General features: G+C 38.2%; 2 protein-coding genes across 8 annotated transcripts; one reads left to right on the top strand and one right to left on the bottom strand.

Annotated features, from left to right (window-relative positions):
- Window positions 1–1879: 1879 nt before the first annotated feature.
- On the top strand, window positions 1880–5395 carry GLRX2 (glutaredoxin 2). Of its 3 annotated transcripts, none has more exons than XM_068416947.1 (4): window positions 1880–1960; window positions 2559–2628; window positions 4087–4263; window positions 4796–5395. In XM_068416947.1, exons 1-4 carry the CDS (start codon window positions 1911–1913, stop codon window positions 4913–4915), a joined length of 417 nt encoding a protein of 138 aa, XP_068273048.1. In that variant the 5' UTR covers window positions 1880–1910; the 3' UTR covers window positions 4916–5395. The 3 variants fall into 3 exon arrangements, with proteins under 3 accessions (XP_068273048.1, XP_068273049.1, XP_068273050.1); XM_068416948.1 differs by lacking the exon at window positions 1880–1960 and adding an exon at window positions 1998–2244; XM_068416949.1 differs by lacking the exon at window positions 1880–1960 and adding an exon at window positions 2385–2473.
- On the bottom strand, window positions 3220–24694 carry RO60 (Ro60, Y RNA binding protein). 5 transcript variants are annotated; one of them, XM_068416943.1, is made up of 9 exons: window positions 24282–24694; window positions 18814–19416; window positions 18081–18301; window positions 17683–17829; window positions 15865–16002; window positions 15441–15557; window positions 14599–14712; window positions 13991–14137; window positions 3220–3333 (listed from the first exon to the last, which is right to left on the bottom strand). In XM_068416943.1, the coding sequence occupies exons 2-9, from the start codon at window positions 19391–19393 to the stop codon at window positions 3250–3252; spliced, it is 1548 nt and encodes a 515-aa protein (XP_068273044.1). In that variant the 5' UTR covers window positions 19394–19416; window positions 24282–24694; the 3' UTR covers window positions 3220–3249. The 5 variants fall into 5 exon arrangements, with proteins under 5 accessions (XP_068273044.1, XP_068273045.1, XP_068273042.1 ...); XM_068416944.1 differs by lacking the exon at window positions 3220–3333 and adding an exon at window positions 3558–3734; XM_068416941.1 differs by lacking the exon at window positions 3220–3333 and adding an exon at window positions 5673–12696.
- Between the last annotated feature and the right edge of the window lie 14 nt (window positions 24695–24708).

The following is a 24708-nucleotide window of genomic DNA, read 5'->3' as shown; positions in this document are numbered from 1 at the left end:
TACACCTGCTAGACTACAAATAGTACTTTCTTCAGCAAGATACAAAGTCACTCTGTTACAATGACACAAAAAACCCTCAGTTGTTTTAACTATGCCGTGGTCTGTTGCTCCGTAAGCAATGAATGATGCCGTACATAATCAGCTGCAACACATGGCTGCAAAGAAATGTATTTTCATTTCAAGAAAACATTGTAGTTCTGGTTTACTTTTTCATTTAAGGATGCCTTCATTGGAGTTTTAATTGGGAGTTTACAAAACAGTTCCCACAGTTTTCTCTGAGGATCTAGTCTCTAGTGAGACTAGTAACCATTATCTTTATCACTAAATCAGAACCTGGTAAGAGCTGTCAGGGAAACAATTTCCACATGACATTAGATACTTGAGAGTTTATCAGTTTTATCACAGATTACACTAGAAAATAATTATCTGAAATGAGAAAGCATGTTATCATTTAGTAAAATGAAAGTATATCACATAGGTACAATGTTTCAATTGCATTTTATGACTAGGTTAACAGAGCCGTAGCCTAACAGGTTATGCCAATGTTTTATATGAAATCAAAATTAAGTTGCAAACCAAGGTTTGATAATTTTACATCATAGGTAAGTTCATTAAGATTAAGAACATCAAGAAAGACCATTCTAGTCTTATAACACAGGAGGAGCAAGATATACCATGTCTGAATACACAACATTCATTTTTGTAAATAAGTGAGCGAAACCAAAGCAGTTCACATTATCTGATTTCCTTGCACTATTTTTTAATGGACTGACTACTGAATACTGATCCAGGGCACAACTCTGCAAAACTTATCCTCTCAACAAAGGGAGGAGCAGAGAAGTTTCTGCAGCACTGAAATTCCTGCCTAGACCCCCGTGGGCAGATGCAGAGGATATTCAATGAGCACGCTCTGCCAAGGATGTGCATATTTGACCAGGGATCCAGGCTCCATAGCAAGTTATGTGAGGGTGAAGCAAGATAATATCGCCAAACAGCTCTTACTAGACAGTCTGAGGAAAGAAAAAAACAACACCCCCACATAACGTAAAACCTCTAAAGTCGTTAATTCTTTAAGAGAAGAAAATGAATTTTCCAGGAGGCATTAAAAACATTCCACGTATTACAGGATTAGTCAAACACACCGCAAGCACATCTTCCCAGATACCAGGATGAGTTCATTATCCTCGTCATATCCTTATTAACGTGTTAACAAGTTAACACATTACTTGTTGTCTGGGAACGCTCCTCACACGGGTAAGTTTCTGACTATTTGAGTAACTGCAGCGCAGGAAAGAAACGTAAAGAAAAATAGGCAACAGAAATGCTGACAGAGAAGATTCACAATTCGTTTTCCGTTTGACGAAGCGAAGGCACCGCCGGAACCGCAGCACCCGGGAGGCAGGAGGCAGGCCCAGCCCAGGGGTCGCTCCGGGGCCCCCAGGAAAGCCACCCCACCTCCGGCCCCTCTCCTCCCCGCCGTCTCGCAGACAGGAGCGCTTCGGGGCGCCTTTACTACCCCCACATGGCAAATCCAGAGCGGTTCTTCCTCAGAAAAACAGCCTGTCGCCACCTTTAAGCTGGTAGCACCGCCCCGTACCAGCGCCTCTGGGAGCTGCCCCCGCCGCCGCACCGCTCTCTTCCCCGCTCTGTGCCGCTCCTTTCCCCGCAGCAGCCCGCGCTGGGCCGCCTTCACCTCCCGCACTGCCGCTGCCGCCGTAAGCAGGGCCCTCACCTGAGGGACCCACCGCCCCGGGCGGGGCGGGGCGGTGCTGCCCGGCAACGGCGCCTCAGGACACCGGCAGCGCGGCGGCCAGCCCCATGCTCTCCCGGGAGGCGGTGCGGGGGCCTGCGGACGGGGTTGGACCGCCGTGAGGACTGCGGAGAAGCCCCGCCCCTTCCTCTTGGCGGCCATGGCCCTGCAGAGGGCGCTGTGCGGGGCGGCGGCGGGGCTGCGGCGCGGGTGGGTCGGTCGGTCGGTGGGAGCGGGGGGGAAGCGGGGGTTCTCCGCCGGCGCCGGGACCTCGGGCCTGGGTCGAGCCCGAGGGGACGGGGCCTGCTTTCCGCTTTCGTGCCCTTTGAACGCACGTCCTCCGGGGAGCGGCGCGGCAGGTGCCGGGGCCGCTCGGGCGCGGGGGGGGGCCCGGCAGGCATCGGGACGCGCAGGCCTCGGGTCAGCGCGCCCGCGGGACCTGCTCCGCTGATGAAAACGAGCGTGGTCCCTTTTGTTAGAGCCGGGTTGTGACGGTGAGTACAGCCCGCTGTCAGATTTGACGCTTGTATCTGTGTTGTCGCTGGGGAGAAAGAAGGAACTCGTCGTGTCAAGGCGGCCGTTCCGGGTGTTCTTACAGCGCGACACCCGGCTCCTTATTTTCACCTTCCTGCGGGCCTGTAGGAACTAGTATGACTGTCGGTATTGCACCTGAAGTGAACGTACATGTAATGGAGAAATCACATTAAATATTTAAAGAAAACAGTACGAAACCAACCTTTTAATTTCTGAACTGTAAAATGCGTTATTTGTTTGAAAGCTTGAATATTTGACTTGAATTTCTCTTTAGTTTTAGAATGGGGAATAGTCTGCCTACTTCTGTAAGATTGTCTAATGATGCTGCTGTGAATCAAATACAGGTAACATTATTTATGGAATTCTTACTTATTTTTAACATTTCTAAAAGCCATAGGTATTTAACAATTCTTCTGATTTACACAAAGAAATGCTGTAAATAGTTCTGCATGTTGAACCTGATTCTTAACGTTTATTAATACTGGCAGCACTGTTCATCCACAGCCCTGGGACCTGATCTTCCTAGGCTGTATCCGGTTTATGTTTTTTTCAGACCTCTATTCAAATTCAGTACTGCTGTCAATATTGGGGATTAAACCTTGTAAAATGACTGATATCAAGTAAAGTAAATATTTGAAGAGTAAGGGGTTTTTTTTAAGTAAATTTACTGATACTAAATGACAGACTGAAATCACCTTGAATTTACAGTAAAGTAATAGGCGTATTTCTTTCTCCCACTCAGAACCATTTTTGTCACTCTGCTTGCCACCGGCCCATCCCGTTTGCCTTACAGACAGGGAAAGCTGTACTAAATAATTCAAGGAGATGCAGCTTGTTTAGCAGACTAGGTCTCTGAATGCAGAGTAAAAGAGGATTCAGGGTTGGTACCATTGCACGCCAGTCTTACCACACGCTCCACAATCATTCTGCTCAGTTTTGTAGTCAAGTGCAGGTGACACACAGCTTCATAGGTGCCAGCAGTGCTTCTGGTAGAGATCGTTAATCCCCTCCATTTCTCTACTCCCACAAGAAGAAAAATCACAGCGTTCCTGAAAAGTTAGATACTAAGTTTAACTGCTTCTAGGTATTCTACTCCAAGAATAGAGCATAGCTTTTACTGAAGCTTAAGTGGAGTGGGAAGAGGCACTTTATCTTCCTTGTGGTTCTGCAAGCTGCTGAAGTTGTGCCTCACTGCCTACCGCACTTGTGCACAGATGCTTTTTGGGATCTGACCGAGTGCACATGCACGTTTTGCAGTCGAGAGTCTGACTTTCATGGTAGGTGGGAAGCAACTTGTATTCTGGTGTGAAAGTATGGGATGCATCCCTGAAGGAGGTGCTAGGCCACCATTGAGGCCCACCCAATTGTGGGGTGGATATGTTTTGCACTCACTATGCAGGTGATGGTATCTTCTTGACAGATGCCTTGATGGAAGTCACTGTTCTGCTCCCTGTTTTAAAGAAAAATAGTTCATTCCTCACCTTAAGATTCTTGTGGCTCTAGCTTAGAAGTCGGGAAAACGTAGAAGCTAAACTAGCTTTTCACTTTACCTTAAAAAACTGAGAATAGGTACAGTGTTTTGGAAGATTGTTCAGAAGCAGCCAGCCTTGCTGTAGCATGGCTGGCAACTCCATGGTTTTACCTGTTAAAAATACCTCAGAAAGCGTTTTATAGAGAGCAATTTTCCTGTATTTAGCGGGTTTTAAACTTCTGTATTTGTTTTCATGACTGTTCAATACTGTTAAAATACACTGAGTTAAAAACAAAATCACGCTGACTTGATTATTGTTTTGAACATACAGGACATTATTTCAGACAACTGTGTGGTGATTTTCTCTAAAACAACATGCTCCTACTGCAAAATGGCAAAAAAACTTTTTGAGGGTATGAATGTAAATTATACAGCTGTAGAACTGGACATGAATACAAATGGAAGTCAGTTCCAAGACATTCTGGAACAGATGACTGGTGGCAGAACAGTAAGTATATTTTGTTACATGTAACAAGCAAAGAACTGCTCATGTTCCTGATGGGTTACGACCATATCAAGTTCTTCATTTTTTGAGACAAGTAAACTTGGGATACAAGCTCCTAAATTAGACAAGGTACTGCAGGAGAGTTCTGTACCGTCTCTTCCTCTTGATCCCTCTGAGGTGATCTTTTCTGTACTGCCACTAAGATAATTGAATTATTAAAGTCAGTTTTCATTTGTATAGGTATATTTAATCCATTATGTTTAACACCTTGTAATTTCTTAATTTTATGTAGTCTCACTTGACTCAATTATTTTAATTTATTACAATCTCCCATACAGTGACTTTATCCCACTTTTGAGGGGCATGTGAACAAAGTTTCCCATCTTTGTGAATATTACGGAAACTTATGAGTTGTACAGTAATATTAAATATGCATATATAAGAACATAACTGTTGTGTGTATACTAGAGTCCATATGCGCTTGCTTCATCTTTTTTCCAAGAAGTAACTAATGCAATTTGCATTTTCTTGATAGGTCCCAAGAGTGTTTGTCAATGGGACTTTTGTTGGAGGTGCTACAGATACTCAGAAGCTTCATGAGGAAGGCAAACTGCTTCCATTAGTTCATCAATGTCAAGTGAAAAGAAAACTCTGAACAGCCATCTAGCTTGGCTTAGTCTTCCTTTGTATAAACAGAATTTCAGACAAGTTGAAAGATCACAAAGATACACTGCATCAGCTGGACTCAACAACGTCAAGCCAGGGATTTCTGACTCATAGATCATTCCCCAACACAGACTTCACAGGCCTGGCAAATTACTTGGTGTCCTTGCCTCAGCTTTACCACAACCAAAATGGTAATAAAAAACATTATGTAACTCTTGAGGCTCTAAGCGTGAGACAGAGTTGTCATTTTATTGCTGTTACATCCCAATACTGTGCTTTGGAGAAGTATAGACTGTACAAGAAGAATCTTGTATTTTTTTTGCTGCAAATTAGCTTACTTTCTAGCTTTGTTCCAAGAGTTACAATAAATGGTCAGTGTAATTTAATGGTTCCTTTAAATTTAATTCTTCTCTGAATGTCAAATTGTAATCATGAAGAAAGTATGAAACAAAACAAGTTTGTAGTGATATTGCTGTATGCATGTCTGCGTCTCTTACATTTCAGTGTCTGATCACCCAGCTACCAAATTGTATGTCCAGTTGCTACAGAAAGGGGAAAAAAAAGATTCTTGCAGCTTTAGAGGGGTAGGTCGTTGCTTTCATCTTTGCTCTGCACTATGAAGTGTCAGTCTATACAGTGTCATTCAGGCATATCCTGGGGGAGCCAGACTGCTCACTGTCACTAAACTGTGCAGCTGCAAACTATCTTATGATCAATCCAACGCCATTATGAAACTTAAGACTAAGTAAAATGGGTCTAATATGCATAGAGTTTATTTAGTACTTAAATTCTACAGTCAGAATGCAGTTTACTAGCAATTTTAACTTGCAGTTAAATGTCTAAAAGAAATGTCTAAAATTCCATAGCTTCAGTACAATGTACATCCACAACCAGACCAGGCAATGCCAAGACTCTTGGTTATTTCAACAAAGTTCATATGCAAGTAGAAAATGATATCCCATTCTTCAGTAAAAGGGACCATTACACTACTAAAGGTGCACAGTTTAGAATAAAAACATTAGTCAATGAATTTTTACTCCTTGTGAATAAGACTCCTGTTATTTCCATTGCTTTCAGCACTGCATGTGCCTAAACTACTTTTTTCCCCTCATGGGAAAAAAGCATCCCATTCATCTTCAACTCCAGATAACTAGGACTGTAAGAGTATCATTTGAATTTGGCAGCTTCATTTTTGTGATGCGGGTTTGAAATAAGTTTAAACCACATCATTTGCAGAAAGGCTTTAGTATACAGTTGCCTGCACTGTGCATCTTTAACGTGTAATGAGGTAATTAAACACACTGACCTCGTTATATTTTTATTATTACAGTTCACTATATTTTGCTAGTTTCATCACTGCCTTATAAAAATTTTGTTTACTAGGACACACTCGTCAAGGTAAACACACACAAATGTGCATCTCTGCCTAAATTTATACTTAATAAAGCAATTTATTTTGCACATACAGTGGTAACCCAGTATTCCTTTTCTCTGTGTAGAATTCTTAGGTGAGTTATGTTTTCTCAGAAGATTAACAATAATTTTGCACCTGAAAGCTGGTAAATCCATCATGTAAAAATAATAATAGTATGCAAAGGAATTTTTCAAAGACCTTTTCATTTTGTTCCCTGTTTAAAAAAACATCCCAAAACCGTAGTGTAAACCCTTTGAGTTTTAAGTTTCAGAAATCCCAGGGCATTGTCACTTAAGGCAATATTCTATTCCAACACTTGAGAAAACATGCTGTATACCTGCAGGTCCAAGTGAGTGCCCGTTTATTAAAGAAGGTATGTCTTAAGGCACTCAAAGGGTTAATCGTTTCTTTTTAACCATATTAAGGCTCCCCATCCAAATAGTTTCTCAGTAATTTTGTATCATTTAATAGAAAGTAGCAGCAAGACAGTGCCTTCATTATTGTATGGCACAAAGCCATGTTAAGTTAGTTAAACATGGTATGGCAGTTGAAAGTGTGGTTCTACTCTAGAAAACGGAAAGGGAGGGATTCAAAAATAGTAATTAAAAATTTCCATATCTTTTGCTTAGCATTGTCTCCAGGACAAAGCTCTTTGTCTTAAAATAATGCTTCCCCTGGGATCTGAATGTTAAAAATCACCCACTAAAAGATTCTGTACTTAAGACATATCTGCTCATCCAGCTTAAATACCACGCTCCTAAGAAGCGTGAGAAGCTGGGAACAACCATCAAGTTATTTAACTAAGAGCTGTGAATGCGCCCGTCTGTTGTTTCTTCATAGAGAATTATTTTTAAAGAGTAGAACTGCACTTTTATAGGAGAATGTAATAGAAAAGACATTTTATTTGTAACTAGTTGTGCTTAACTCTAAGAAGCTGGTACCATTAGGAAAACAGCTATTTGTATTCATTATTTGTTAATGAAGTGTTTTTAAGTTCTCAACATACCACATATATATATATGCAAATATATAAACTTAAATTCAGAATGCAGAAATACCTAAAACCACGCTTTATAGTATCAAAATTATAAATCCAAATGTAAGCACACATATTTAAAGACTCCACACCTTCTGCTGAAATTAGCTAATCTTAAATCCTAGCTCTCAGAGCAGCACCCACATAATACACTGTCCTAGTGTTTTACCTTCCCCCCCGCCCCCAACTCTTACTCAGCAATGTTGTACACTATTACCATGGTAAGATGAAATCTCTACCATTCCAGCAATAAAGTTATTAGAACAGCTTGCTTACAGCATACTTGTCCACTGTGACCACTGCAAATAGCCAAATAAACCTATAAACTGATTAAATGCTTACAAAAAAGATAAAAAGCGCTATCAAGACAAATGATTCTTTGCTTAGGTTTACTTCAACATCCTGTTCTCTGAAGATTTTCTCTAATGAGTACTGCAAAGAAGCTGCCCATTTATCCAGAGTATTAATTTAAATGTTTCCCTAATTCTGCATATAACAGCAGCTTGATAATATTTAACAGAATGGAAAGCTCCAACACACTGAACTAATTCTAGAAAGAAGCTTTAAATTTGAAAAGTCAATTTTAAGCAGTTATTTTATAAAAATAAAGCCATTCACAGGCAGATGTTGGATTTTTGTAAATAAACAAAGTATACTTTTGTCACTGATCTTTACACAAAGTTTTACCAAAAATCTGATACAGCAAATTAAATGTTTTATAAGACATTTATATACTCAAAGGAAAGAAAAAAATGATCCAGTTTTTTTAAATTAAGATAAATACTATGACATCAGTTCTGGTATAAGTTATTTAGCTAAGCTAGCATGCTCAATGATAGAAAGAAGGCAGAAGAACAGAGGAAAAAAAAAAAGGAATGGACGAGAGCTTGTATGTGAAAAGAGATTCAAGTATAGGCCTGAGGTGACAAGGAGATGGAAAAGGAGAAAAAAGCCAACACTAACAGAGAAGAGGAAGGGCAAAGCAAAAAGGTTATACAAGAAACAAAATAAATGGAACAAATACTAATGCTCTGGTACGGTGGCTATGAGTTAGGCACGTGATTAAGCAGCACAGCATTTTGCAACAGAGAAAGATATTTTCCTAGTGTTTTTACAGACAGAGCCATTATTAAAATACATTTCCAAAACTGCTGGTGTATTTTTTAAGCCAAGAGTATATACTTCATTCAATAGCCTTTTAAAACCATACCCACTCATGGGCCCCAATTAAACAACAGTGAAAAAGACCACCACAACCCCCCTAACGATTTATGTTTAACAAACAGGTTTAACAGTGGTTTTAGGCAGCAAGATATTTTAGGGCCAGTTATTAGTGGCCCTCACATAGTGGGCACTTAGACTGGCCCTGCTGACTTCAGATCTACACCTACTTTTAGACTTCTCTTTTTTAAACACACAGGATTGTAAGTAAAGAGCCCATTTTTTGCCTGTCGTCTAATTCTACAAGCATCCCAAACCCTCTTCTTCCTTGCTACAGGTCTAAAATTGCTGACACGAAATTCTCTTTCTTGGCAAAATTATTACTGTCTTCATTCAATTTATTACACAATGCTGATGTATGCACTGCATGATTTTTAGGAAATCCTGAGTGCCGTCTGCCCTCTCCACATTCTTGACTGTATCCCTTCCATGAAGACACCTGACCTTTGATGTTCATTCGTTACAGCCCTTCATTACAGAAGAATGTTTTACCTCTGCTGTGCTTCCAACCATTACATCCTTTTCTTCTTTCTTAAAGCTAAAGTGCCTGAACATTATAGTCTTAGACATAATAGTCTAATACTTAAGAATGGTTAAGGGGGTCACAGTGAAATGGCAGTCAAACTGAAAGCCTATTAATTCTGCTAGCTATCAGAAAACCTGCATCCACCCTGTCTACAGTTGCACTCTGCATTTAGACTTTTTTTTAAATAATGTTTTGAATAAAATTAACTATCTTTAAACTTGTCCCTGTTCAATTTTTACTGGCAAACTGCAGTGCACAACTGTAGCCCCATTTTTGTTTTGTTAGTCAAAGTGTTCCTCCAATGCAAACAACACTATTAACTTGAAAGAGTCAGTGTCTCCTCTTTGGTGAAAGGGTAGGTTATTCATTGTATACTGAACTAATGCTTAAGCTTAGCAACTGTGTTTTAGCTCACTTTTTTTTTTTTTAAGCATTACAGTAATTATTACCTCTTTACATGTCCAGATATTGTTTTGGAAATTACCAGTTTAATAACTAAAGACTACAATCAAGACAAATTTGTGTTATGGCAAACGAGTCATGCTGTCCCCTAAAATTCAGTATATGGGCAGATAAAAAAGATCCGGTCTATGGAAAACGGATATGCAGCATCATTCTTCTGTGCCCCCTACTGTAAGATAATAACAAAACCAGAGAGAAAACAGTAGAAACAAAGGTCAACACACTACAAAGTTTCAGTTCTCGGCATTTACTTCAGTTTCCCCTCTCTGTGAAAATCTTAAAGGAGAAGTAGATGACAAAATGATTGTGCTAGTTTTACATCGGATAACCAAATCACTCAGAATAGTCTATTTCTAACAAGACTTTTTAGTACAGAGATACAGTAAATATTTAGGAGCACAGTATGTACTCCAGCATGAATGACTATCTTCAACACGGTGCATAGCTACCAGTGTCAATAGACACAGGGAGCTACATTTTCTATAAGTTCTACTAAAAGTTGACCTTCACTTACACTCTAGTTCAAGGAATTGTATTTTAAATTGGACTGCTTTCAGAGATGCAACACCACTATAACCGTTCATTCAATCTGTTAGTAACTAGTCTAATCTTTCACTTGCAGTATTTATGCAATTAACTGCACAAAGTTACTTGAAATACCTGTTTAAGTATTCATTTTATATTTAGTCCAAAATATTTCCTATTACTTCACAAATACTACTTCAAATAAGAAAAAGTACTTGCAAAAGATACTTATCTACCAGTTATTTTCAACATCTCTAGCTTAGAAGGAAACCCCTAATCAGAGACTACTGTGTAATTTGAAACACATTACTACCAAAACCAACCCTAAAACATCAGTGCATTTACTTGAAATAATTACTAGCATGTATTAAGCAAATGAGTTTACTCCATCTTCATGATATTTAGAAAGGAGACTAAAAGTGGTAAAAATTTTTCATAAGAAATAGCTGATTTTCTTTTTCAAACTCAAAGTGCTGTGTCTCAGCTTTTGCAGGAACACTTGTTTTTTCTAGATGTCACCTGACAAGCTGGCGGCAGTCCTGTATTCTTCGAGCGTACTATCAGAGCTGTATCGTAAGAGCAGTGATGGTCCAGAAGTAACTACATTCACGTCCACTGAAAGGTAACATTCCTACCATCAGTTCTTTAAGCCATGGTTTTAGTGTCAGAAAAGGCTTCCCTCGCTGTTTTGATTTATTCATTAAGGTAGAGTATAAGTATGTAGCACAACACCTTCAGTAACATGTAACCTCACATTTTAGCACCAAAAGAGATTTCCATCCTACAGAATGCGAGCTTTGAATTTATCATCAATACATATGAAGCATAATGAAAAGTGTTACAAGTATCAAAAGTATAATACGAACTTGAATTTTACATTTAAAAGCTCGGGGTTTAGGCAGAAAAATATGGTCTTACATGTTATTTACCACAATTGGGTTATTTTTATAAACCATAATTATGTTCAAATTAACATCAAATTCACTGTTTAAAACAGCCAGAATTAGCATAAATGAGGCTGACATACATATGTCTTAGCGGAAGTTGTAAAAGCATCACTAAAAAACCTCTCATCTTCTAAGATTGTGATCTACTAAAGAGATCTTTTAACTTCCCCCCTATATACATATATATAAAAACACACACACAGAATTAAATACATATACACATGAATTCCTATCAATTCCTGTTCCCAAGTGATAACATATTCACTAGCTTTCTCCTTATTTACTCACACTCTTACTATCAGACTAAAAAACAAAATTAAAAAAAAAAATCCAGTTTCAATCACTTCCTAAACAAGATTTTGAGAACATGAAGGAGGCAACTGTACATTTCATAAAAGTTTTTAAGAATTGGTCACTATAAACTGGAGGTAGTTTTGAAAAATGTTAGCTTGAATTAATTTAAGAAATCAGAAGTAACATTAATCTACAAAAAGATTTTAAAAAATGAAATACTCTCCTGTTAGGAAGATTGTTTCTGTATCACTGAATACATTCTTTTGAAGAAAATGCAGCTGTTTGTTTCTTGTTGTTACCACTCAGCTTTCAACAGTAGGCCAAGACACATGCACTCGTTGATATTCCTCACTGAAAGCGTGCTGATGCTTCCCGAAGTTGTAACATGGACTGAATGTGGCTTCCTAGCCACTTCCAAGATCTTTTTCTACTAAAAACAGTTTTTCAGAACTTCCTGTAAAGCATATTAATTCTAAAATAGTGCTTCTGGAACTGCATTGTACAGAAACTGCCCCTCAATTGATCTAAAGAGAATTACACTTCACTCCTGAAAACCCAGATGATAATCTAGATACAAAAAGATTAGCATAAGATTTTCCATTTCCAGTTTTATCAGTATAAAATTTCACTGGGTAACTTTTACACTGCATCACAGTCACATGGTCTCACATGTGCCAGAAAACACTTCCTCTGAAGTGTAAAACTGGAAACTGTTGAACCTTAGTAATTTGTTTAAAATACAAAGATTAATAAAAGCCCAAAGAAAAAATCTCTCTCAACAAAGTTGCTGTTAAACTGATATTATTCAAAATACTAAACCCACTTTTTTCCTGCCCCATCCTAAGAGTAACTCATCAATTTATTCTTGCAAACAAGCATTCCACAGCAACGGGGGAAAAAATTAGAAATCTCTCAGTATTTATAATCTATTATAAATGAAATTAAATTATGTATTGTGTAACCCTGTAGCTACTTTTAGCAAACTTCCCACTGTTATTTTAAATTGTGTGCAACAGGAAAAAAGAGAAAAGAGACTTCTCGTCTGCTTTTCTTGTTTTCCCTTCACAAAAAGGTAACACTCTGATATGTATATAATGTGCCATATTCTAATAAAGTACTTTTGGCTGGGAGTTCCCAGGGTGAAGTCTGTTGCCAGCAATGGACCCACTGGGAAGAGCAGATGCCTAGAAAACTAAATCAAATCCAAAGTGAAGCTTCGAATAACATCCAAAGCTCCTGTATCAAAGCCACATATATCCAACATGCCTCTGTCATCTGGATCTGCGATCGTAAAACCATTTGAGGTCATTCCACAAACAATCAGTTTAGCAGGAATACCCATTTTCTAGAGGAAGGACAAAAAAAACATCAGAACACATATATAAAGTAATTTAAACATTCCAGAGGGCCAAATCTTGATATCTTGCTTGCATAAACCACTGTCTGAATAGGCATATTGAGAGAAACTAGATATGCCATTACCAGAATTGCAGACTGCCTGTTAGCGTTGTACTTAACCTGCAGTAGATATATTTAAATACATGGAAATAAATATAATGAGGTATATTAGCACAACTTTCCTGCAACACTAAGGTCAACAGATTATTTCAAATGTAAACATTGCATTTGCTATTCTGAAGTTCATTCTGAGAGAAAACTTTCAATAATTATCAAATCATCTAACAGGAGTCAACGAGAGTGTTTTTTGTCTAAGGCAAGTATTTCCAAATGTTGGCTGAACAAAAACAACAGCTGTGGCCAGGACAATTCTGCTAAATGAGGTGAATTTGCAGGTTAGTAATCTGTAAGATAAAGCAAAGCAAGTGACATGAAGGCCAGAGTACAGGAACTCTTTGTTTAAAGCACAAATTTAGGAATGGGAGCTAATATCAACTAAGAAAACTAAAACACAGTGGGCAAGTTAAAGATTTTTGGTATTAATTTCAACTGGGTGGACAAGATGTGAAGATTAATGTCCATACATACATGCTTGAAAAAAAGAATTTTTTGTAGTTTAAAAAGTAGTTCCCTTAAAGCATAAAAGATTGTTTGCTGATTAAATAACAGTTTCTAATAGCAATGTGGTTGGAGAAGTTATTTTTCTTAGTTCCATTTCAAAATTATGAAGCAGCACAGCTTAGAGTAGCCCCTTTAAAACAAAATGAGCTTTCTTCACAAGATAGTATCACTTTGTCCTACTGCCAGCTTCCCTACAGGCTTACCTTCATTACTTCATTTAAACTTTGTGGTATGTACTGCAGACATCAAAGTTAAATTTAATTCTGTGAGCCGAATTTCATTCTGTAAGAACTTCCTATAAAAAACTTATTAAATCAATTATATATAGAATGCAGAAATTAATATATTCCCTGAATACCAAACAGATTTTCATTGATATTGCAGTACACCGAGCAATGTAGGATAATTACAAATCCTTTTAGCAGTTCTGCGATTTTAAATATGTGCAATTAGTGCAATATGTGCACTAATTCTGCCTAACTGCAGAATATATCAGTTTTTAACAATATATAATTATTTACTGAAAAAAACCACAACTAGTTCAGCCTCTAAAACATTTTTAGAACTGGTATGTGTTTGTACTGTATTCATCGGTTATAAACAGCCAGAAGCATATTTACCTCTCTGTACTCTCTAAGAGCTGTTGCAGGATGAGTATTTCCAGCAAAGGTCTCATTATCGGTAAATACAATGAAGACATCAGCAGCTGTCTGAGTTTTTTGAGCCCATATCATTGGAAGGGAACAATCAGTGGTACCCATTGGAATCTTAAAAGAAAAAAAAAATATTCATGGAACACATTAATACAGAAATTAGTAAGCCATGGAAAAATTACTTTTTATATAAGCTTCATGTTTTATCACACACAGAGACTTATTTGTTAAACAACAGTTCACGTATTCATTTCATTTCAGTTTTGTGCAGGGCTTTTTGTGTTTGATTTTTTTTAATATTATTTTCAAACTAACTCAGTGTGACCTAGGATTGCCATTCTAAACTGCAATGTTTAATATCCAGCAGTTGAAATAATGACATTTGCTGGACTTTCTCTAACAAAAGCGAGAAAAAAAAAAATCCAGTGTTTTAGTATACAGAATAAACACAGTAATAGAACTGATTACAAAGAAAATACAATGTAACAGCTGAGACTTCTAAACTCTGATGTTAGCAACAGCTATTTCCTAAATTTTGGGGGTTGTCTGGGTGGTTTTTTTTTTTTTTTACATACTTCATACATTTTCACTAATACTTGAGGTAACGTCATATCAGCCGTCACTGGGCAAGGGACCATTTCATGCGAAAAGGCAACAATATGGGAATCCTGCTCACTACGTGCTACAACCTGAGAAAGAGGAAGACAAAAATAATTTAGTTATATCATTCAGAATTTTTAACGTCTGAATCGAGGTACTCCCTATGAAACACACAACATGACATAGCCTTTTGTATTTAAGTCACCACAGCTCCAACGCTTCACTCTATGCTTTAAATATTCTGTAATATTACTGCAAATAAGCATTGCAAAAATCAGAGCTAAGAACTGCTCTAATTACTGTAACTAAAGATACTTCCTTGTTTCTTCTCTCCCCTCTGACATAAAACACTAAACGTTTTTAAAAATGAACAAAAGTTCCACTCCTCTATAATACAAATACACCAGAAGCCTTAGAATATCAAATTGACGGGAAAGTGACTGTGATACAAAGGCCATATTGATAACTCAAAGGCACACAAGAATTACCCCAGAATTTCTTAATACAATCTGTATTATTCTATGAATGTTTCTGAAAAAAATTAAAATGTATTTTCAGCTAGGATAAGTGAAAAAGCAGCCTTGACCACTTTGATTTATACTGGAAACCAACTTCTTCAAATTGATCTTTCTGAATTTGTTTGCCAGTAGCTTTAAGCATCTGGTCTACCAGTGAGGCACAAGGTCACATCTTCTGTACCCAAAAAATATTACACACAAGATTCCTTCTGATTTCTAACCAGCTTTAGAGCACCTTTGTATCAAAATAGCAGCTCAAGCTTCAAGTAGTTATAAATGAAAGAAGTTTAATGCCTCACCATACACATTGCTGCTGCAACTGTGCTAGCATTGAGCACGCTGCCCAAAACTTTTTGTGTCATCGATGCACTGACATCAACTGCAAGTAAGAAGCGTTTTCCTGTTGGTTCAATTGTCTAAAAGCAAAAAAGAAAAAAAAGAAAATAGGTACACATAATTAATATATTAATTTCTTCTTTCTTCTGCTTTCAACCCTAGAAGTGGGGCTTTTTTTTATTCTTTCTGGGGTTATGTTATGACAATGATGTTGCCAAAAGCTGAATGTATCATGAAGTTTTGATTCTTTGTTTAATAAAATCCCAATTCCTAAGATTTTTGTTATGAAGTTTCAAAATTGTTATCCACCCAACAAACTTATCTTGACAATTTTATAAGCTTTCAGAGAACTCTTAAAAAGCTTAATAAATTGAAGAACTATACTACCTTGAAAGTTTTGTAAAACGAGGCATCTAAAGCTTCTAAAATGTCTTCATCGGGACGCCACCAAAGCTTCCCCCTGCTACCATGTCCAGCTTTATAGGTTTCTAATGCAACCAAAATATGGAATGGATGTATTCTACCCTACAGGCAAAAGAAATTAACAGTTAAGTTTTTGAAAATCTGAACTCTATAAAAAAAAAAAAAAAAAAAAAGTAGCAAACTAAAACTAACAATAAGATCCTACTACAAAAATCTCTGTTTTAGTATATTGTTACTTTAAATTTGTTAAATTTGAAGAGTTCATGCAGTCTTTACTCAGCCGTTGTATGAACTGATACTTGTCAGTTACTGATAACGGACCTCACTCCCTTTTCAGAATCCTCCACCAATTTCCAAATCTTATCTTATGTCATCGCCAGAATTTTGGTGAAATTTCACAGCTCTATCTATGATTGTCCAGTGCTATTTTCTATCACAGGCTTGCAGTAAGAGAAAGTTCCTATCATGCTGAGGGGAAAGCAGCTGAGCTAGGAAAAGAACAAACTTAAAACTAGTTTTGTATCAGATACAGTAGAACTGGACAAAGAAACTATTTTCAGAACACAGCATTCATTTTCCTCTTACTATAAGAAGACAGTCCAAACATTTTCTTTTTTCTTTTTTGCTTTCCCTACATAAACCAAATCAGCCACATGCTAAGTATTCTAAACCACATCTTTGCTTTACTCATTTATCAACATTTTATTATCTTTTTCTTCAATGGGAGCCTCAGTCATTAATCACTACCAGCAGCAAACCTCAGCAAATCTGAATGCCTGTCCATTCTCTTTCTTCTATCAAGGAAGTGCCACCATCTTTGCTCTCTGTCCTGGTTTGGCCTAAACCAGGCCAATTTTCCTTTCAGTGATTTTTACTTTCAGCTAGGTCTCCTCTAGGTAACTACAAGCTTCGAGCGTTATCAGTCCTGGAAGCAGACACTGTCTGCAAAACATGCAGTTAGTTTCAGAACGTGCAGTTACCTAGAGGAGACCTAGCTGAAAGTAAAAATCACTGAAAGGAAAATTGGCCTGGTTTAGGCCAAACCAGGACACTCTCCCTTCTCCAGTGCCTCAGTAACTATGTATGGTTAAAGAAGAACCAGAGAAAGGGAAGAGCAGTGGAATGAGACAGAAAGGACCTACTGTTGTTCTCAATTCAACTATGGTCTTGAAGAAGTGAAGTGTTCTGATTTTAATCTCCACAACTCACAAAACTATTAGAAAAAGCCACTTGTCTTCTCTCCCTCCCATTGAATTCCTGAAAATTTTGTTCTCCCGTTTGGGAACCCTCTTTTCCCTCTTATTTTACCTCTTTGATGGATAGTAAAGCAATCTGAAAGGAGGAAGTCTCCTCGTTCTGTCTTCTTTTTCCTCTCAGCTGCTATGCTAGTTTCTTCATTCACTTCCTAGGATCCTACACAAGTGATTTCCACTCACTTTTTAAGCTTGTATTGCTGACTCTAAATTACAAGACTCAGTAGCAATGGATGAACCCAACAGGCAAAGCTTGCCACTGCCCTAATTTAAGAAAAGACCGTAGCTATCAATATACTTAATTTGTATAAAAGTTTCAGAAACAGAGGGGAGGATCAAATAAGAAAAGACAAATACAAATTTTAAAATAAAGGTGCAGGTATTCCACTGCAGTTTTTTAAAAGAATAAACTGCACATTTCCTCCAAAGAACATCCCTTTTAGTTTGTAAAGAGGTTGCCTGAAGAAATACAGTGTAGGAAGAGAGTGAAAACCGCAAAGGCTGGCACCGATTATGAAAAAGTTCTTACCTTTTTTAGCAGTTTCTCATTTCTCAGTTTTTCACATACTATTGCCACTTCTGAACCTCGTGGTTCAAGCACTGAATTTGCTGTCAGCTTTCCTAAATTTCTCAACAATACAGAAATGGACATCTCCTTCAGCAATGCCTTCCAAACCTGTGATCAAAGAAAGAGAAGGGGGAAAAAAAAAAAAAGGTGAGATTTCCAAACTACAAGAACTGAAATCTGTAAATTAAGTAAGTGTATTTTAAAATAAACATACAAGTTGTATGAAGATCTTCATTATTTTAAATTAGCTACTTGGGTAAATAACTTCAAAAACAGCATAAGGGCTATTTTTTATGGAAATGTAGACTTAAGACTCTGAAAAGTGTTACTCTAAAGAGAATACAAAGATAATCACCCACCTCTTTAGATTTCAGATGGTTTGTCAGGAGATGCTCTCTAACTAGACCATACTCCTCTATTAAATGAGTAACTTCCAATTCATCTTTTGTGCGTTTTACTTTCTCCACAGCCTCCAGATACTTTAAGAGTTTCTCAGTCTCACCAGAAACTGCTTTGTCTTTATAGGCCTCTTGGACATCTTTCCACCCTTTGGTAATGTATTTAGTGACTATAGCAATTCCTATTGAAAAGAAAAATATTTTCCAAGTAGGATTACCGTCTTTATACTGGCATTTATCATTCTAGCAAGCAAATGAGTCAGCAGGTTTCATTCTCAGACCTGCCAACCAGCTATAAAAAACGTCAGCCACACACAACTTAGCGCAGTAGTTTTAATTACTATATTATCCTCCTCAGAAGTAAGGAGCCTAACGTATTTGAAACCAACAGATATTCCCAAATAACAAAAAACTGTTATTTCATCATTTGTAAGCAAATGGGAGCAAATTGAGGGAATTGTATTACTTTATCTTCTCTTGACATAATTGACGAAAAAGAAGGAACAAACTGTTTACCTTGAAGATAAACAGGTCAATTTCCGATATAAACATTCATGTTCTTAAGGTGCAATTTACATGACACCATCACTAAGAAATCATCAGTCTACAATGGTCCTTGGGTTTCCAAAATAGTTCCACAGTAAATATAAAAGGTTTAAAACACAGTATTTTCAGGTAAATAAAATTTTATTACCTTCATTGGCAGGTTTTAGGTGGGACAACCTCAGAAGATCTTTATGAGACCAACCACTTCTCTGTTTATATTTTGTAACTGCTAAAGCAACAGCCATGCCATTCTTTCCATTGTACCAATCTGCAACAGCTTTCCTCAGTGCACGGCCCCACATGCCACATTTCATGCCCTCCTTCAGATCTTTTTTAAATTGGATGAAAGTAAAGAGATGGGTTGGTATGCAACACACCTCAGGAACAGCTTTAAATGCCGCTTGTTTCGTTTTCACATCAGAACACTGCGAGCAAATTGCAAGAGCAAAAAGCAGGGGCTCCTGTTTGGCTGCTCTGCCTTCTTCACTAAATGTCTTTATTTCTTGAACAACTTCACAACCTCTACCCTCTTCAATCAGTCTTATTAAGGCTTCCGCATTTTCAAAGCCCAGCTTCTGCTCCTTGATGTAATAAGTACCACCTTCTGAACCAAAACACAAGAAACGCTGCAGTCGATTCGTATCAGTGACATGCCACACATAACCACTTTCAGAGTTTGGCACCTGCTTTTCATTCAGGGGTTGCATTTGGTTTTCCTCGTCCTCCATTGTTTACACTTCCAAGAGGTCTGCTGAAAGAATAATAGTTTATTAAGAACTACTGTAAAAAACAGATGACTCAGAAAAGTGAATATATTTTATCTATACACTTGTAATTTTTCCTTCATAAATTTAATAAGAGTATACTCTAAGTGTGCAATAATATATATCAGTTAGGGGAAAAGAAACAAAAAAAAAATATCTCTGTGTTACAATGGTGACAAATTTATTTCCTTCAAACCAACTCAGAAACTACTTAACCCCAGTAAGTAGAACACAGAAAAAAAGGCTGGTGTTATGCCCTTTTGCCACTAATATATTACACCACTTTCTTAGGTAGGTTTTTGGATTAAATATGAAATTGCTCAAAACTCAGATCTTGCCCTGCTCTGTTTTGCTGAAGAATTGGTAATACTGACCAACTGAAGAAACATGATGCTAAAATAAAGAACTAAAATACTGGAAAACTGTTTAGTCAGAAGACTTTGTGAGAGTTTAAATATGGTGAGTTTCAGTGAGGCTTAGACAACAGCTTTTTAACAACTAACAGTAGCTCAAGAAAAAAATATCTTTATTACAGGCTCAAGTAGTCTGCTGTTTCAAGTGAGATCCAAGAAAACACACAGACATAACAACAAATTCTGTACTGCTTTACATTTGAGGTTAAGAAGCAAAAAAAACAGCACAAAGATTCACAATCTTTCAGGTCTTTATATTTATACACTCTTGAGTTGCAAGAGACTTCAGCTATATTTGTAGGCAACAACACTGCTCTTACTTGGAGAACATCTAGCATGGTAAAATTCAAGCTATAACATTTAAACTGAAATAAATACAGGTGAAATGAAATCAGCACGGTAAGGGGAAGAAAGCTCATCATCATCACTATCTCCAAAACATTAATATGACAACAATAAATTCAGTTTTCTCAGTTCTCACCAAACAATAAAAAGACAATAAATAGCACCAAGAGGTCCTATTTAAAAAAAAAAGCACCAATAATCCAATCCATCAGACTGCATATAGATCTTAAAACAGGCACACACCAAAGTCTGAGCACACATAAATGACATTTCAAACAAATCCACTTAACAATTTTTAAGTATTGCAGATACCTACTTTTGACGTGCTTGTTTAGATACTGAAGATAAAAGCCATTTTGCTTTATTTACCAGGATAAGTTAGCACAAATAAATGTCATTAATGTAGACAGAGATTTTTCTCCCCAGTTTAGGTAACACACTGATTTACAAACAGCTTCCCTACTTTCTGTTTGACACAGAATTTTCCTTTCTCTGCAAGATATTAGAAGTGTACCCTTCCTCCCTTCTTGCCTATCTGCAGTGATGTGCTGTCTGCATCCAGAATCAAACAATAAATAAACATCAGTGCTCCCCTTATTTTTATAAATGTTCTGAAATTGTAAAAATAGAAGCCAGATGCTGATACCTGATTTAAAAATGCAGGTTTCAGTTAAAAATTAACTAAGAAATATCTTCCATTGTATTATTCAGAGCATCAGCGCTCAGCTATTTTCGTTAGTGCTTAAATATTCTAACCATGTTTCCTGCCAAACCAATTTAAATACACATCATGGTTGAGCTGACTTTTTCACTGACATCTGAAGCATGCAAATAAACTGAAAATAACAAGGGTGGTATTTGCAATGCATGAATACCATATCAGTACATTTTAATGCCTGAAAACATTTTCTTTGAATACATTTCAATTAGCTCATTTCATTAAACAGTAGATAATGTTTCATAGCAAACATACAAAACCCAAACAATAAATCCTGAAATCACAGTCACCATCCATTACTTTATTTATCAGGAGAAAACTGTATGTGGAAAGATACTGAAAAACACCATTATCGTGAAGCAAAAATAAGAATGGGAAGCATAAAGGATCAGGCATGAGTAATGAGATCTCCATATATATGCAATCTTGTTGCATCTTTCATACCTCTGCAATAATAAATATTACTACATTAAAATGATGCTAAATGGGAAAACTCCTTTCAGTCACCTATGGATTGCCAAGACTTAAACTCAACTGGAGGGACCATGCCTTTGGTTAAACAAAACATTTATGATCTCACTCTGCTGGCATTAAGAAATACCAGCACAACTTGGAATATTTTAGAGTTTTTTCCTACATTCTTCCATTTGCACAGGTTCCATCTAATATGTCCATTTTATTTTAATTCTCAGTTGGAGAGTCTAACCTGTCCTCACACACTTAGTTTTATAGTCACTAATACAGATTAGCTACCATTGTCATCATCACCCTGAGAATGGGAACAAAACCTAAACGAAATAATTATAACATTTCTAAAATTACAAATAATATTTACCTGGTTTGAAATCTAGATTTTTTTAGAAAATACCATAACACAAGATCACTATTTCCATCAAAGGTATCATCCTGAAAGGCAAACAGTTCCCTACTTCATTGTTACATTTGAATACGCAGTATCACGTTAACTGTATTGTATTAAAGAACTTTAAAGCTAACTATCAGAGAAAAAAATTCTCCCACTGCACATCTCTATCACACCATATAACAAACACAACTTAACACATGTTAATAACGAATAAATTTTATGTTTTCTTTTGTACAGACTAGGCTTTTGTCTAGACTCATAGCACTGAAAAGAGGTATGTGCTAGCACCCATAGGCTTCTGACACAAACCTGTATTTTAAAACATAGTTGCAAATGTACACTTCTAGTTCTTCTGAGCTTAGCTCTTTGATTTGTCTTCTTAGAAATATACTATGAACTACAAAAACAGATGCTGTTACAGTTTCCACCTTTTGTAAATCTTCATTTTCACTGAGCCCTCAAAGTCTCATTCTCAGATGGAACATAGTGTTTCACAACAGCATGAATTACCTGCAGTACTTATCCCACTAAAAATGCCTATAACAAGTCTTCTGAAACCTTTAATAAAGTTATTAGTGCCTTCTGATAAGCAATCTGGGATACAAAACAGACTTACCTCAAATGGCTTATCGTTGCCTCTGTGATTTAAAAAGAGCTTCAAACCAACATACTCCTTTGGATCCTAATACAAATTGTAAATTCTTTAAAAATAAATTTCTATTTTAAAAAATATCCTTGAAATCTGCAATAGCCGATGCAAACCAGTAATTTCACTACTGAACAGCCGCACTAGAAGTATCAAATTTAAACTTTGCCAGGACCTACTGGAAAAGCACTTATTCAATGTTGAACTATTTAAATCATGTCGGCCATTTCTAACTCCTGCTTTATATTTCAGCCTCACAATTTCCCAAAGCTACTCCCTTCCTCTAACCAGTCCCCCTCCTCTGCACAGACCTCAAGCTTGTTTTCTCCTTTAACACCTGTACAACACAAACAACTTTCACCCCTGCAGATGGATAAATGCAAATACACACTTAATGTATGCTCTACCATAACCCTACTCCTCATCTCCTGAGCTGCAGCAGTGAACTTGAATTTCAAACACTCACAGAGGCTTTATCAATCATATTCTGGCTCCATAAGCATTTCCAGTTTCTGAGCTACTTGAATGCAAACAGCAATGTAAAAAGCCTTGAAAGTCAGAGTAGACACTTTATAACGAAAATCACTGAACTAAAATTCGTGGTTGCTCACCATTATTCATGAAGAAGAAAAAACACTAAGGGAAATTTTTATATATCCCAAATACCACATAAATTAATCTATAAGTAAAATATGGTTTTGACTGGCCTGAAACAGCCTATATAGCACTTACATGTTGATTGGTAAGTCAGGATCTTTATGTTGCTGTACCATAACATGACTGATTTGTAAATTAACCTGTCTTATATTTTCTATGGCTATTACAATTCACCCCTAGTTTTCCTTAGCAATAAAATGTCTTACAGTGTAAGTTTCAGGTACATACGAAAAAAAAATACAAAAAGCACAAAGCTTTAATAGAACTACAAGGTTCTGACTTAAGTTATTAAATTTAACTGCTATGTTAACAATGATGAAACAAACTTTGCAGTGAAAACATATGGAATTAAACTTTGACCGAGTCAGATCTTTTATGAAAAAAAAATGCATGGACATTTTAAAGACACTTCATATGGTCTTCACACACTTCAAAAACATATACACTTTGTTCCATGAGAAACTGCATTCTCCCACTCTGCTCTCAATATTTTGTATAGGCACTAAACTGAAGATAAAGAATGTCTTCTAGTTTATTGAGCAGAGAGGCTATAACCATCACACTGAGCTATGGTTGTTAACAATAGACACCTGCACTACAGCAAAGCTCTGACAAAATGTAAGTCCTCATACTTCAGAAAATAAGCATCTCTATGTGAACCGGAACGCTAGGAGAACATTTCCCACCTCACAAATGGCACGATCACCACTGTGATGACAGTACAGAAGATACCAGACTATATGAACCACATACTTGCTCAAAAAATTCTACTATAGAATTTGCTTAAAAGTCTACCAGCTTAAAAAAATTATTGACTGGAGAGAAAAGATAGCTTAGCTGATGTAGAACAAAACTATGAGGAAAAAGCATCTACAGCTGATACCGAAAACTTGTGAGTTCAGCCGTCAGCTTCCATAACGACGATAAATAAAAGTGATGGCGAAGCAGACGAGTAACCCCGACCGACGCGCCCTGTAATCCCCTCACGGGGTTTCCACCGGCCGGGTGCCAAGCAGGAGGTGGCCATTTACAGAGGCGGCCTCGCCAGATTCCTCCAACGCCCGCGCCCACCCCGCCGGCGAGGCGGCCCCCTTCCCGCCGGGGCTGTCACGGGGGGGGAGCCCGCACCCCCGCCGCACCGCAGGCACCCCGGCCGGGGCCAGCCCGCTCCCCCCGCCCTCAGCGCTCTCCGGGGATGCGCAACTTGCCTGCGAGGCCGCGGCCTGGGAGGGGCAGCGGGGCAGGGCCTGGCCGGGCCAGGGCGGCCTCCAACACCGAGCACTAGCCCAGCCCCAGGAGCTGCGGCGGCTGCTAGCCGACGGAGAGAGGAGGGCAGCCGGGACGGCGGGCGGTGGCGGAGCCGGCTCCGGGCGTGGAGAGCAGGCAGAGCGGGTACCGTTCCGGCCGCCCGAGGCTCCGCGTCTCCCGCAGCCCGGCCCCGCCCCGCCAGCGCCCTGACAGCATCCCCGGGACCCGGATGGGGCCGCGCCCCCCACGGCCGCGCCCCAGTGCCCGGATGGAGCCGCGCCGCCGAGCCGGAACCGCTTCCCGCCGCGGCGCAGGGGGTTTCCTCCGCCCGCCGCCCCTCCGCCGCCACAGGAGCGGAGCCGCGGGGCGGGGGCGCGGCCCCTCCGT

This window comes from Nyctibius grandis, chromosome 21 (genome assembly GCF_013368605.1).
Source record: "Nyctibius grandis isolate bNycGra1 chromosome 21, bNycGra1.pri, whole genome shotgun sequence".
Taxonomy (NCBI): Eukaryota; Metazoa; Chordata; class Aves; order Nyctibiiformes; family Nyctibiidae; genus Nyctibius; species Nyctibius grandis.
Note: the sequence above shows the minus strand (reverse complement) of the source record. Positions and strands in the feature narration are given on the sequence as shown.